The sequence below is a fragment of the Cyprinus carpio genome, chromosome B23 (assembly GCF_018340385.1).
Source record: "Cyprinus carpio isolate SPL01 chromosome B23, ASM1834038v1, whole genome shotgun sequence".
Lineage (NCBI taxonomy): Eukaryota > Metazoa > Chordata > Actinopteri > Cypriniformes > Cyprinidae > Cyprinus > Cyprinus carpio.
Window position 1 is genome coordinate 10,488,094 of NC_056619.1, and position 15,321 is coordinate 10,503,414.

At 36.8% G+C, this 15,321-nt stretch overlaps 1 protein-coding gene across 5 annotated transcripts in view; it reads right to left on the reverse strand.

Moving 5' to 3' along the window:
• Window positions 1-14,839, reverse strand: part of LOC109072683 (splicing regulatory glutamine/lysine-rich protein 1-like) — a 15,039-nt gene extending 200 nt beyond the window's left edge. The window contains exons 1-12 of one of the 5 annotated variants that reach the window (XM_042751490.1): window positions 14,330-14,834; window positions 8,279-8,409; window positions 7,817-7,932; window positions 7,181-7,345; window positions 6,538-6,716; window positions 6,272-6,402; window positions 6,070-6,175; window positions 4,093-4,203; window positions 3,867-3,998; window positions 3,306-3,380; window positions 3,105-3,219; window positions 1-1,272 (exon numbers count right to left, since the gene is read on the reverse strand). The exon at window positions 1-1,272 is cut by the window's left edge and continues 200 nt beyond it. In XM_042751490.1, the coding sequence (XP_042607424.1) occupies window positions 1,117-1,272; window positions 3,105-3,219; window positions 3,306-3,380; window positions 3,867-3,998; window positions 4,093-4,203; window positions 6,070-6,175; window positions 6,272-6,402; window positions 6,538-6,716; window positions 7,181-7,345; window positions 7,817-7,932; window positions 8,279-8,309 (1,317 nt within the window). In that variant the 5' untranslated portion in view covers window positions 8,310-8,409; window positions 14,330-14,834 and the 3' untranslated portion in view covers window positions 1-1,116. Of the gene's footprint in view, window positions 1,273-3,104; window positions 3,220-3,305; window positions 3,381-3,866; window positions 3,999-4,092; window positions 4,204-6,069; window positions 6,176-6,271; window positions 6,403-6,537; window positions 6,717-7,180; window positions 7,346-7,816; window positions 7,933-8,278; window positions 8,894-14,329 lie in introns of those variants that run through there. The other 4 variants (XM_042751493.1, XM_042751492.1, XM_042751491.1 and 1 more) reach the window with 4 other exon arrangements.
• Window positions 14,840-15,321: the final 482 nt, after the last annotated feature.

Consider the following 15,321-nt stretch of genomic DNA (forward strand, 5'->3'; position numbering starts at 1 on the left):
AAAAATAATATTCGGAAGCTTAAAGCTTTAAATTGTAGTTACTCTTAATGAGACAGCAGTCACTGTTAACAACGTTACTGTGCTCTTCCATCAGTAAAGGCTTCTTAGAAAACCTATTAAAACATCTGAATATCTGCCACACAACTAAAAATGTATGAAGAGTTTACTGTAGGACTCTGTATACACTGGTTCAAACAAAATACTGTTAAAAAATAAGGATAAAACTATGCATTTTACACAAGCTTTAGTATAATACTCGATAAATAAGTCTTTTGACTTGATTTACAGTGTTGTTAAATATTCTGTTGTCACAAACTGTCTAGGCACTTTTAACATGCACTGTGTTCCTACACAGTTCACTCAGAGTGTTATAATACACATGTACTAACTGTTTTTTTTTTTTTTTTTTTTTACTTCAGTAAACAGAAATGATGGAAAAGACCTGGTAGAGTGGATAAATCTCAGTGTACCCCAAAATCAATTTCTGGTATTATTTTCATCACAATTAAGCAACTCCCTTTCCACTTTAATGTGAATAAGTGAAATAAAAAATAAAAAAAATCTGGCCAGATTTTTTTTTTTTTTTTTTTTACATTATAGCAGTGTTGAGAGTTTTAAGGAACATTTACTTACAGAAAATTCAAAATGCAAAATACATTATTTTGAGGTAAAATACAACTTATTTTCCTTTCCTTTTTTAGATTCACACTAATAATGGCTTTGTTTTAGTACGAGAGACCAAAAAGAGAAACAAAATAGCATAAAACATCTTTCCACAAGAGTGTAAACACAAAGTTACATGCAAAAGAAAACAAATGCAGAACGGATTTAAAAAAAAAAAAAAAGTGACCTCAATACAAGCATCTTCATTCAATAAACCGCATCTCTCATCACAATAAAGAACTATCCAAAACTTTACATTTTCATCCATATGAATATCATATGACAGGTAGAATATTCACAGCAGTAGAAAACATTTTCAGAAGCCTACTATCACATAGCAATGGACGCAAGAGAAAGCACTTCAAAAGGAGTGACAGCTGTTACAGTGTGATACATGATGCTATGCTCTCCAGTCACAACATCGCTGTTCTTGGCATTATGGGTACATGTGAATCACTCAGCTGCAGAGAGATCATCCTCCTCGGCGTAAGTTCTCCTATAGCTTCCGTTGAGATGAGCTTGAGGAGATCTGTCGTCACTACCCACAGATCCCGACCCATCCATGTCACTCTCATACTCGTGGTCCGCCTGCTTGTAGCACCTCTCCATCTGCAAAATCAAACCAAAACTCAGTAAATCTGACTGAAAGCATCCCACTGGCTTCATTTACATAACCCTTCAAGAGTCAGATGTAGTATGAGTGTTAATAATCCCTAAAGTCATCATTAATTCCCATAAGTAACACTGCTTAAGTATAATGTACTTGTTTTTTTGTTGATGTTGTTGTTAAAGAAATACTTACAATCAGTAAGGACACTGTGAATGAAATTTGTAATCATAATACCTAATATTTCTTTTCTTGTGGGCTTATCATTTGTATGCTTCTGAGTATTAAATGTTCTTAACACTTGAGCCAAAGTTTTACGTAGTGTGTTGCAATAAAGAATGCATTAAAAAGGCGTCTAGAAGTATGTAAAAATAACCATAACAACCCATGACTTGAGTAAAAAGCTGAAGTAATCAAAAAACGAATTTGTTTTGCCAGTAAAAGAGGGGAGGTTTGCTGAATTGCATATATGAAAAAACAATATATTACAGTAAAATGATGTAATGAATTACATGTTTGCATTTGCTATTTTTTTTCTACTCATCAAAGAAATAGAAAAAAAGTAGCATGGCTTCCACAAAAATATTAAGCAGCAAATCTTTTCAACATTGATAAGCATATCAGAATAATTTCTGAAGGATCATGTGACACTGACTGTGATGCTGAAAATTCAGCTTTGCTATAACAAGAATATATTATATTTTAAAATATATTAAAAGACAAAACTGTAATAATATTTCACAATATTACTGTTTTAACTACTAATATTTTTGATCAATTAAATGCAGCCTTGGTGAAAACAAGAAGCTTCTTTCAAAAAGATTCAAATAAATCTTACTGATCAAACTAAATAAAACAAATCTTACCCCAAAGTTTTGAATATATATATTGTACAGTACTTCATCAAATCAAAAATTAATTCGATTTTTAGCATTTTAAATCGATACATGGCCAACCCAAATGATTCATGTTATAAATCATATTTATAAAAGTCACATAAATGCATATAAATCAAGAAAACTAGTAAAACAAGAGACTGATGTCAAAAATGTTTTTCTCGGGTGGTGAAAATGTCACAAAAAAAAAAAAATTAGAACAGTTCACACTTCGTCAAAATGATGTAAGATTTGGGGAAATACAAAAGCTTTACGGTTAAGACTGACATATAGATGGTTATCAGTGGTAGACAGGCGTGAAAAACACTTTAAAAGTCAATCTTTTGATAGGATCAGCTGTGATCGTCTGTTTTTTATCTATAAAAACTAGAGCAGCACGCTGATACAGAACAACTGAGCTACATGTTGTGCAAATTATTTCAACTAAACCCACACAGTGCGCTCTTTGAGATGCATGGGGAGCAATGAGTCCCTCAACATGAGCATCGGAGGTATAGAGTTTCCATTAATCGCTTCATTATGCAGATGTAATAGCAATATAATATAATAGTATCAATGCAAACTGGTTATTTATACAGTAAGCTGAGTACATAAGAAACTGACATTGGTCGGAAGATAACTTTTTGACATTAGCTCTTCTCCCATAACGCAACCCACAATCTGATTAGCAGCACACTGCTCTAACCGTCAGTCCACATGCCTCCAGAGATTAGCTGTACCTGGTAATGGCGTAGTTTCATGAAAACCACAATGTGAATAAAATGACTGCACTTACATGTTGCTAATAACATTAAGTCATAAAGTACTTGTGCTGGTGTGAATTTACGTGACCTCTGACCAAAATCACCAGTACAAACTCATTCTGCTTGCGTTTCATAAATAAAACTTAATGTGTAAATGTAAATGAGCTATGTGTTTGAAGTATAAATTGAACACACCAGTGATGGTTTAGCTTTATGTTCATAATCCCTGCTTTTCCTCCTGGACGTTGAGGTCTCTGTCCTTTCCCTGCTACCGTACCGTCCTTTATCCCTCTTTTTATCTTTCCTGCCTCTGAAAATGCACAGAAGATATTAAGATTTTAATAAAGAGTCTGATCATTCAATAGCGTCAGACACAAATTGTCACACTCAGTGAACCTTTTAGATGGTGATGGTGACCTGGCTCTCCGTCTTGGTGACCTGGATCGAGATCTGCTTCTTTTCTTATGGACTCTGTGAGATAAAGGAAAATAAAAAGATTTTTATCTAAGCACACAAGCTAACTCCTTAAAAAAAATAAAAATAATAATGTACCTTTTCCCCAGTAAAAAAAAATTTCTTTCAACTAAATTTATACATTAATATAAAACTGTATTATAAGACTAATTTTCACAGAATATCGTGGAAAGGCACTAAGGGTGGCCATCCAAATACAAGACTCTAGGAAGTTCTATATTGTTTACTACTTTAGTCACTTCATGATTCTCATGCTTCCCTTTGTTTTATTTCATCTTTTTGGTTGCAAATAATTATTTGAAAAAAAAAAAAAAAAATTTAAAAAAAGAATAAGCAGGTGTTTGTTTTTACTGGCTACTGTAAATTTATTTTATTTTTTTAAATTTTCTTATTTCATTAACTTTTTTATTTTTTTGTGCATTTTAGGTGATATTTTGAGCATGCAATGTTGTTGCAGGTTTAATACGGACACTTTCTTCTGACCTGCTTATACTGTGGGAACGTCTAGAGCCACTGTATCCTTTGGGAGGCGTCCTTCCCTTTTTGTCCCGCGGCCTCTTTTCTTCCCAGTCATCGTCCTTCCTTGCTTTGCTGTCCTTGTCCTTCCTTGGGTCCCTGTGTATAAGAGACAACACTATTCTGAAATGTCCTTTGTAGGAACAAAACAGAATACGAGTGTAAAATGTCTGATATGGTGGTGTAGGTTAACCTAGAATGAGATCGACTCTGGCTGTGTTTCCTTTCTCGGGAATGTGAGCGTCTCCTGTGGGGCCCATGGGAGTCATTCACCCTCTGGCGGGATCTCTGGGACAGGTGTCCCCTTTAAACACCATTGATAAAATAAAGTTATTTTTCCATTGCTACAGTGAAAGTAATTATTAACATTAAAAAAGTGGAAATTATGTCCACGCATATCTAACAAGCAAAGCTCAGGTTATATCTGCAGATTTTAAAATCAAATGTAAGACTTCAAGACTTTTTTTTAAAGATCTGAAACAATAAAGTTGAACCTGTATGTTGATACAGAACAAACCCATAAACAGAGTTTGTTGTGTAATCAAAATACCAATAATAACAAAAAAAAAAAAAAAAAAAAAGAATTCATGCATAATGTGGCTCTTGAAATACACAGACTCTTAAAATGAAATGTCTATGCTTTATTATGACTTTCAGATGCTGATTCAAAAAAATGAAGGAAATAGAATATGTGACCCTGGACCACAAAACTTAAGTGTCAATTTTTCAAAATTGATTTCCATTGATGTATGGATTAATAGGATGGGACAATATTTGGCCGAGATACAATTATTTGAAAATGAGGGTGCAAAAAAATCAAAAATCCTCTTTAAAGTTGTCCAAATGAATTCTTAGCAATGCATATTACTAATCAAAAATTAAGTTTTGATATATTTATTGTGGTGGGATTTTTAAAATATATTTTTGTGGAATGTTATTTTTTTTTTATATTATTGTTTTTTTTTGGTATAAGAGAAATGTGGAATTTTTTGACATATAATATTTTTTTTTTTTTTTTGGCTATTGCTAAAAATATACCCCAGCGATTTAAGACTGGTTTTGTGGTCCAGGGTCATATATAATTACAGCCATTTTCAACATATTACACTATAAACATCATAAAGTAAACATTGCATGTGGCGGTGATGGAAAGAGTACAGAAAATTTGGACTCAAGTAAAAGTACTGTTACATATCTGAAATAATACTCAATTACAAGAAAAAGTACAGGTGGTAATAAAATAGAAGTACTCTTCTCAAAAACAACTCGGAGTACTAGTTACTTTTTAGCCATTGATATTGAATGAATTGTCAAAAAGCATTAAATCAAATCAGAGATCCATGGAGAAAATAAAATATAGAAATACAAACATAAATTTGCTTTCCATTTAGTACTTAAACACACTTAGAGCAAGTGAAAAATGTCTACATATATACATCTATCTAAATATATACAGCCTTTGATTGGTAACATTAATTTGGTTTCTCTATATTTTTTCTTAATCACCAGATTTAAGAAACGGTATAAAGCACATCAAATCTCCGCGAAGCACATTAAGTGTATTGGTTAAAACATGCCAGGACATTTGACTGCACATCACATTTTGACATTATCAATACTGCTTGCAATCATAATGCAACAGACAGAAAGTACAGGCGTCATGCCCATTCAAACCGTGGAGGCACATGCCCCCTCAAATTTTTTGGATTCAAAATCCCAAAAAAGTGGAATTTGAATGCAGCTTCCAAAAGTAAAAAAAAAATAGCCGAATAATATTTTTAATATTTGATTCAGTGCGGCACATCTCCAACTGCTAAATTTTTTTGTGTTTTTACAGTGCTGTGCATTATAACCAATCACACACGATACATCTCCGATTGGCCATCGCATTCAAGAAATCAACAGACATGTCTGTGATTGGCTACATTGCTCAACACACTGAAAATAGAAAACAGAAACCTTTGACACTCTCCAGAGTGCAAATACGCACTGGATCGTTTGCCAAATCTGTCTTGCCAATATGTTATTACTATTACAGCTAATTAGCTAATTACTTTTTCAAAGGGTTAGCTTTATAGTATTTTAACTACTTAACTGTGAGTAGCTTAGCAAGCTACTAAGCTTTCAGGAGTCAATGTGGTAACTGTGTTTACGGATGTGTGTAATCTACCTGTGCCTGGATCTAGATCGCTTTCTTCTTGAGTGTGATGGGGAGAGAGAGTGAGACCTGGACCTTCTGGAACGTCTAGATCTACTGGACGAACAAATTTTATCATCTGGAAGAAACAATCAAAACTCTCATCAATTACAAAAACAAAAACATTTTGAGAAAGCCTCACTCTGTGAGTGTGTCCAGGCTAGAGAGGACAGACCTGGCTCGATAGCAGCAGCGATGGTTGACTGAGCCTCTCTGACTTTCTTCATCACATCCTCCAGCTCTTTGGCCGCAGCTTGAGGTGTGAGCTCTGGAGGCTTCACTATGGCATTATTGGAGTGGTTAATCCTAAAAAAAGTTGATTAATTACTAGTAAAATACATAATGCTAGCACACAGATAATCCAGGACACACTGAAAATCTTGCATTAAAGAAAACTGGTAGGCTGTTGAGCATATGTAAACAGTTCGGAAGAACACTCACTTTAGTGGTCTGTCGCCAAACATAACTCCATTAAATGTAAGCGCTCGTGACACTGATTCCTGATCAGCAAACTCCACAAAAGCAAAACGTGTAGGTTGGGTTTCATCTCCTGCCATTCTAACAAACTTAACATCTCCCACTTGCTTGAAGAACGTGAGGAGCTGATCTGCTGTGGTGCTCTACGAGAGATTGAAAGAACAAGTGCAACATGCTTGAAAGACAAAAGTGAATTGTGTCATTTTAGATGCTCACTTTAATTACATCCATCCACCACATTTCTCATGTAGTGGCAATTACGCTGGGGTAACTTTTTTTCTTAAATTAAGTCACACCAGTTCGTTCTTCAAGTATACTGGGGCCTTAAGAACAGTGGATTCCCATTCTTCTCCCTTTTCCATCCCATATCAGTGAAAATAAAATAAATATTAATAAAACAATATTAAAAAAAATATTAAAATACAAAAAATATTAAAGAAATCAGAAACAATGCCTAATATATGTTCAATTGGATGTGGTGTTCTTACTGCATAGTTTTATAATGTACTCCAAATACACTATCTGCCACTATATAAGTATAAATAATATCTAACACTATTTGCACTTGCAGATAGCCTCTGAATGAATTCAATTCATTTTCACATACCTGTGAATTTAAATTGCCGACATACACCGTCCTCCTGATCTCATCAATTTTAGAGGGATCTACATTTCCCGTGAGTGGAGGCTGTGAAGCAATTGCATTTAGAGCCGCCACAGATGTGTCCAAACTAGACTTCAGGACCCCCAGATTAGCTAAAGGAAGACCTCGCTGTCCGCAAATAAATATAACACAGTGACAACTGACAATTTGAAATAAAATACAGTAAATCTGTGGCATGCAGTTGAGGGTGTAGGTGATATTTTTTTCATCATTTAGTAAAGGCTGGAATACATTACACAACTTTTTAAATCTGAAAATTATTTAAAACAATAGGCATGATACACTTGCTGACTTTGTAAATGAAAAACTGGGTCATCGTACATCTCCAGACTTTCAGGTCATTGCTAACAGAACAAATTCATGCAGAAACACGTGCCTCAATACTAGGAGACAGGTAAGTAATAAAAACGATGTTTGTTGCCCATCACACACTTTCTGTGAAAAGTGTCAACTCTGACTGCCCAAAATCTGCAAACTTGCTGCCTTTCACCAACTATCACTGGCTCTTTCAAACTGCAAATCTGGGGGAAAAACTGTGTAGTGTATTCCAGCCTTTAATTTGCGAGATTGTGTTTTTACATTCTGTAGTGTAGCGGGGCTAGGAATGGGCAGAAGTCCTCCTCCGCTCATCAGACTGGTCACTGGGGCGACGGGGGCCAAAAGTGAGAGCGCCTTTGCCTCTTCAGGGATTTTTCCTGAAGAAAAAGAGCACTGGCATTAGAAAGGCCAATGGAGACATCTCCAGCTGCTTTACCTACGACCCAAGATTCAGAGGAGAATCCTCCAACAGCCTAGCGCTCTAACACCCACCCTGAGCATCTCCAACCCTGACCATGAACAATCAAACAATCTGAACTAGCATAGCTACTCTCTTTTTACTATCAAAACAAAACATACTGTAAACAGGATGACATTTGCACAAAAACAGAGAAAAGAACATTTTGATTAGTCCTTTTCTCTCTTTTTATTAAAAAAAAAAAAAAAAAAAGATCAGAACAGAACATGTAGAGAATGAGTTTAACACTTTGTGGTATGGGTCACCTGAACTGGAAACATATTGGTCATGAACCATACGATATCAAGCATGGGCGCTTTTCTCCCTGGGGCGATCGTGTCGCAGTGTTGGAAAGGGTGTGCAACACAAGACAACCGTTCATGTTGGCTGCATCGCACTAATAGCACATAGAACATCAGATACAGAAAAGAAGAACATTTTAAGTGTCTTTGAGAAATCCCCCCTCAAACCGTCACCCCTAAAAAGTGTTGCCTTCACAATAAAGTTAAAAACATAAGTTTTCCAAATATGTTTCAGCCACTGTTGTTAAAACATATAAATGCATGCTTAGAGCTTACAGTGACTATACTCATGGGTAAACTGACTGTTGGTATATCTGTGCTTTTGTAAATTAAAACCTCAAATGTGACTTTCAGCCACTTCAGTACTACTCTGAAGTCAATGTTCCCCAAAACCTTGCAATGGAGTTATACATGTGCAATGGTGTGAGCTTTTCTAAGAACCATTTCATTTCTTGCCATTACAGTGAATTGAACAACAGTTCCTTGCAAAAATAAACAATTCTAATCACTCTTCACTAGCAATTCTGTCATTTTACTGAATTATAGATCCTACACAGGTACTTTTAGAAAATATTAGGGCTTCACGACATTTGGGGAAAAAAACTGACATTGCAATATTTTATATATATATATATATATATATATATATATATTCCTAGTGATATATAACTACAGTTATTCAATAAAATTTACTTTAAAAATTCATTTTTGAATTATGAAGATATCATGAAAAAATGTGCCAAAGATCCTGGTGGAAAACAAAGACTTTTAAGATGAAAATGGCATATAGCCAGACATACAGACATATAACCAATAGATGGCAGCAGAGGAACGCTCATTAGCTCAGTTACCATTTTCACTCCCTAGTTTTCAATTTTTTTGCTTTTGGGTTTATGATAAACATTTAAATAATAATGCATTAAATACTTTGATATTTTTAGATTTAATTTAAAAACTATGTTTTTAAAACATTTCCTTAAAAAAGACACATTAAAAAGAGTGCTTTAAGTTTTATCTTTAACTATAGAAGCTGCAGATAGAAATAAATTCAGCCAACACAGACTTCTTGCTGCTGTAGTTTTGTTACTTTGTTAGATAGTTTGTTCCATTCTTATGCTATGTTTTCACTATCAAACATAGCAATGACAAACAAAACTTTTCTTTGAATTGTAAGTAGATTATGTAGATCAATGGTTTTCAACCTTTTAGGACATGCCCTCTTTTTGCTGTTTGATTAACATTATTAATATAAGAAATGCATGGATCCGTTATACTGTACTTATGAGAATACCCTCAATAGCCATTCAGACATAATTTTGTGTGTATTTGCTCAAGATGTAAAAGAGAACTATTTATCTGGGTAGGGTTGCACCGTAAGTTCTTACTTAAATTAGAACCTTAAGTCCACACTAGAGGCTTATTTACTAATAACTAATGTGTAACTAAATCTATATATTATTCGGTTGCACCAGTTGTTCATAAGGCAGGATGTACCTTGTAGTTCCCTTTCAAGATGTCTCTCGATGTTGAGTACAGCTAGCTGACACATTGGGAAAACACCTTTCTCTTTAGAATACTAAAGCCTGACTCTACAATGGCCAATGGCGCCCAAGCGCATGGAAATTAGGGGTGTGTCACCCCTTATAACGCAGCACTTGGCACCATTTTCCTGAGAATCTTTCTCTTTCACCTCAATTATTTGTAAGCCTCTCCTTCATTGTCAAGTCATCGCAAATGTGGATAAATGTGGTGAAAAAATTGTACATGTCCTTCAAACTTTTTTCTTCCTGCTTGTTACGTCTACAGCTCCCTGATGATCATGATAGGTGCGTCTTCTGCCTGGGCCGCGTCCACGCAAAGTTCGCCACTGAGGAGCCCAACTGCCCTTACTGTGACACCAAGAGTGTCAAGACTCTCCATAGCAGGGTAGCCCTCAAACTCAGTGACCCATCTAGTCCCCATCTGCCGTCCTTATCCTCTGCTGCTCCTCTGGAGCTGTAAAGTTAGAAGCAATGGCCACTGATTGCGGAAACCAACACTGCTATCAGTGAGATCACACCGATGCATTGCAACTCTCTCCGGTGGATTTCTTAGTGTGCCTGAGAAAGTCTGTGACGATGCCATGTCCACCACAGCGTCAGATTTGGAAGATTGGTCAGCCAGCCACATGGATGACTCCGACTCCCATTGCAGCGAGATCTACAAACCTAGTCACGCAGATGATGAGTCATGCAGGATCTGCTGCGTATCATATCTAAGGCGATGGAGGAGCGCAACCTGGAATGGTCCCCTCCCACTGAACCAGTATGGAATAGACTGGATGAGTGGTATCTTCAGCCCAGTCGATGCCATGAGTCCAGCCCACAAACGCCTGCCCTCTTCTTCCCCAAAGTGCACAATGTGGCATCCAAGATGTGGCACGCCCCATACTCGGCTCGTGCCCACATCTCCAGCTCTGCACTTCTGACAGTGGTGGATGGTGTCAATCTGCACGGCTATTCAAAACTTTCGCAGATTGAAGAGGCCATCGCTGCACAACTTTGTCCCTCCGCATTGCCGAAGGTGGGAAAGCGTATGTGGCAGCAGACCAGGCAGCTTCATCCCTCCATTCAATAGCTGTTCTTCAATTCTTCCAGGCAAAGATGTTAAAAAGCATAGATAGACAAGGCCCGGATCCAGAAATCTTTAGAGAGTTTTGCTGATCTCACCCTGTGAGCCACTAAGATGACGGCACAGTCTATTTGCCTGTGCCATGGGAAGCCTGGTTGTGCTGGACAGGCACCTATGGCTAAAACTGATGGACATAAGGGATGCTGAGAAGGCCGTCCTTTGGAACGTACCTATCAGTCCCTCTGGGCTTTTTGGCAGCTCGGTTGAATCCCTCACAAAGCAATTCTCCAAATCACAAAAGCAATCAAGGGTGATAAAGCACTTCATGCCAAAATGCACCAGTCAGCCCCCTCCTGCTCCTCATCTGCTCAAAGCTCTACCTTTAGACTGTAAGCCAATAAAGTTCCAAAGCCCCACACACAACCAGACCCTTCGGTGCATCCCAAGGACTCGTGGCATCAATGATACCCGCCTCCTAAGCATCACGGACCTCACGTATCAGGGAATGCCCAGTCGCGAAATAGCGAAATGCTCATTCAAAATGATTCCATTGAAATGGATCCTATCACTCATTCAACCCCGGGACTAGTTTATTTCAGTGGACCTAAAGGATGCTTATTTCCATATCCAGATAGCCCCTCATCACAGGCGCTTTCTGAGATTTGTTCTTGAAAGAGTGGCCTATCAATTTTCGGTCCTCCCCTTTGGCCTCTCCTTAGCTCCACACACTTTCACAAAGTGCATGAACGCAGCCCTCACCCCTCTTCGATTGATGGGAATACGAATAGCAAACTACATACATGGCTGGATAATCATGGCTCCCTCAGTGAGGGAGCTTTGCAACCACAGAAGTTTTCTCATCAGCCACCTCCAGTGTCTGAGTTCACAATCAATATGCAAAAAAAGCCAGCTGCAACTCATGCAAAATATTCCATTCCTGGGAGTCTGGATTCTGTATCCATGCAAGCCCACCTGCTACCGGAGCACTCAAGCAAGCTGCACGCAACATCGAGAGACATCTCGAAAGAGATAGTAACCTTGGTTCCCTGAGAGAGGAACAAGACATTGAATTCATGCCACGTCACTTTCACTCAGGTCTTATTTAGTAGAAGATTCTGAGGAAAATGGCACCAAGCGCTGCGTTATAAGGGGCGCCACATCCCCTAATTTTCATGCGCTTGAGCGCCATTATGAATTGTAGAGAAATGGCATTAAGTAAATCAGAGTACAGGTTTCTAAGGAGAAAGGTGTTTCCCCAATGCATCAGCAAGCCCATCTCAGGTAACCGAGGCTATGTTCAGTAACCAGAGACGTTTGTAAGCTTGAAAGACAAAGTAACGCGTAGTTGCAAAATATGAAGTTTACCCTAAATGATTCAATAGAAGCCTTCAAATACGCGAGCATTATTTGTTAAATGTTTGTTTGTTAAATGTAAGTTTGTTAAAAGCTGTGAATTTCCATTTATCCTTCGTTCTAATTTATTTTGCCTCACACAACTAAAAATAAAATAAGTAAAAATAAGTTTCCATCAAAAACAATACTACGATACTCATGAATAACATTAGCCTATAGGTAAGCTATTTTTATATGTAAATAGTATTCAGAAACTGTAATTGAAATGAATAAGGATCAATAAATACTGAAAGAAAAAAAAACAAGAAATGCCATTTATTAATTATGGCTGATTTCATTTGACATGCACAACACGCTGGGGTGTTGAAGAAGCACTAAAAAAGAAACAAAGTATGTTTATTCACATATTGTTCCCTCTCGTAATATGCATGTGAGTGTAAACGTCAGCAGCATCATATGTCTAAAGAACTGAAGTTTGAAGAAAAGAATATTGATGCAGTTCACTCTGTCTGCTATTTTATTCCAACGATTACTCCTGACAGGACGCTTCCATAAATAATTAGTTTACTAATTAGTAACTAAGTGTAATTGTGCAACGGACAAATATTTGACATTTACGTCAAAACTATGCCAAGTTGTAACTTGCGTACAACTGGTGCAGCCGGACCCCTGCTGTCTAATAGACAGCTTTCTGTGTGCACGCTTCAGGTGTGTGCGCTTACAAAACAATCCATCACAGCGCATGAGTAAGCTGAGATCTCTTTCGTGCAGTCTTGCGCTTGAATGGCTTAAAATCACTTTAATGTTTGATCTGACGACTTAAAACACATGAGAATAATAAACTTTCTTGAGAAAGCAGCACTGGCCCGATCATCCAGCTAGTTTTGGGGGGCTGAGACAACAGATATGGGGGCTGATGCCCACCTAAAAGTACCACCACTGGCACAGTGTGCATAATTATACTGAAATATAAATATATAACCAGCTTACCTGATTCAGCTTGATGGCTGAGCCTGTTTCTAAAGAGCACAACATGCCAATCCTTGGTTGAATTACTAGCACGGCTAACCGTAAATAATCTTCCACAGTCAATAAGAGTGAGCGATAACTCGATCTCGTCAAATCTGCTCTATTGTTGATTGATTAACAGTGGGACTAATCAGATTGCCCCCAAGTGGATGGCTAAAGATTCACTAGCTTGTATTCATAATTACTCGAGTGTATGTCTCTGAATTAACAGGTGCTGGCGTGCCCCACAGGTTGAAAACCCCTGATGTAAAGCTAGAGAAATCGAGCAAAGGGTGCTCCCTTTTTATGTCTGTAAAATCACAATACTAATATTTACATCTTAATTTCTTTATTTTCAAATGCTAATCTATTAGGCTTTCATGGGAGTTCCACACAAGTAAATGAAAACAGTGCTGCACTTCATTCCAAAACCCACAGCACATTTATTTATTTCATTAAATGGCAACCTTTGCTATTTTTATATTCGGACTAAGCCATATTGAAATGTCAATTTTATTTTGATATATCATGCAGCCCTAGAAAATATGCATTAAAAAAATACTGCAAGAGAACCTGTTTAAGCTTAAAAACTGAAGCTTTGAAAACTGAAAGTCCTTATCTCAATCCAACATTGAACATGTAGCTATATTTGAGCATCAAACGACTAAAGATAATTACCTACTGTGCACAAAATACAAGTCATTGCAACTGTCTTTTAAGAATATTAAGAATAAATAATAAAATAAGAAAATAAATAATAAGTAATAACAAAAAAATGTAAGAATATTTTCTAACAAAACCTGACATACAATCAGTGCTCTGAAAAAAGAAAAAAAAAAAAGTATTTCAGTACTTATAATTCAGTAAAAACAGAAAATTGGTGAAGGGTCTGAATACTTTTGTGAGGCACTGTGTGGTTATATTAAATAAAGGAATATATTATTTTCCAAAGTAAAACCCTGAGCACATCAGTGGAAAGGAGCGAGAGAAAGAGAGAGGAGGAAATCTTAATGCATTAGATATCAGTAAGAGCTGCCCTTGTACCGTTCAAACTTCCCTCCAACACTGGGCGGCAAGTCAACCTGGACAGCGTTCAAAGACAGGCAAAGGGGTGCAACTGTGGGATTGGGGACGAGGGACAAGGGGACAGGAAAACAAAACAAAAAAAAGAAAAACAACACAATGATTATGCAACTCTTCTAAGAGGCAAAAAAGGGACAACATGTGAGAGAAAAAAAAAAAAAAAATGAAAATAAAAGAAAATAAAAAGAGACAAGGTGTCCATCTCGGAAGGTTCAGCAGCTACGCTCCTGGTCACATTCCCCCCTTGAAGGCAGCGTGGGCCCCGGCGGGTATAGTGGCTTGGAAAACAAAGCCTTGAGTCAGGCTAGTGTAGTAGTGTAGCCTGGGTCACTCTAGTCATCTGATATGCACACATGATCAACACAGAAAAAACATACAGAAACCAAATTAATCAACGTAGTAAGCCATCCAGAACCAAGTCACGAGGACAAGCAATTTAGGCAAGAGGGAAGCTTAGATACCATGTTTTTCATGAATACGGATGTTTACACTTAAAAAAAAAAAAAAAAAAAAAAAACAGTTGTTAGCCAGTGGTTGCACAGTAGACTTGCGAAGACCTCACCCTTTCACTTCATACCCTCTGCTTTTACACTCTGCTGCGAAATGCTCATTTCATAATCTGACTTCACTTTGCATGAAAAGGGACAAAAATAGGACTTGAAATTTATTTAAAAAAAACAACAACAACTAATTATTTTAATGTTTTAATGAATCAAATGATTCAAATGATTCTTGCTTAGTGAAAAGAGGAGCTTAACCTTCAGAAAACCATCAACCACAGGAAGCAAAAAAAAACTAACAAAAAAATTTATTAATTTTATTTTATTTTATTCTATATGTGGCACATGCCTGAATACAGTTTAAAACTCCAATTAATGTTATTATGTGTTTGGCATTTTAGGTTAACCGAACAGACTAACAGAATAAGCCAGAGTTGCAATTTTATATTAAAT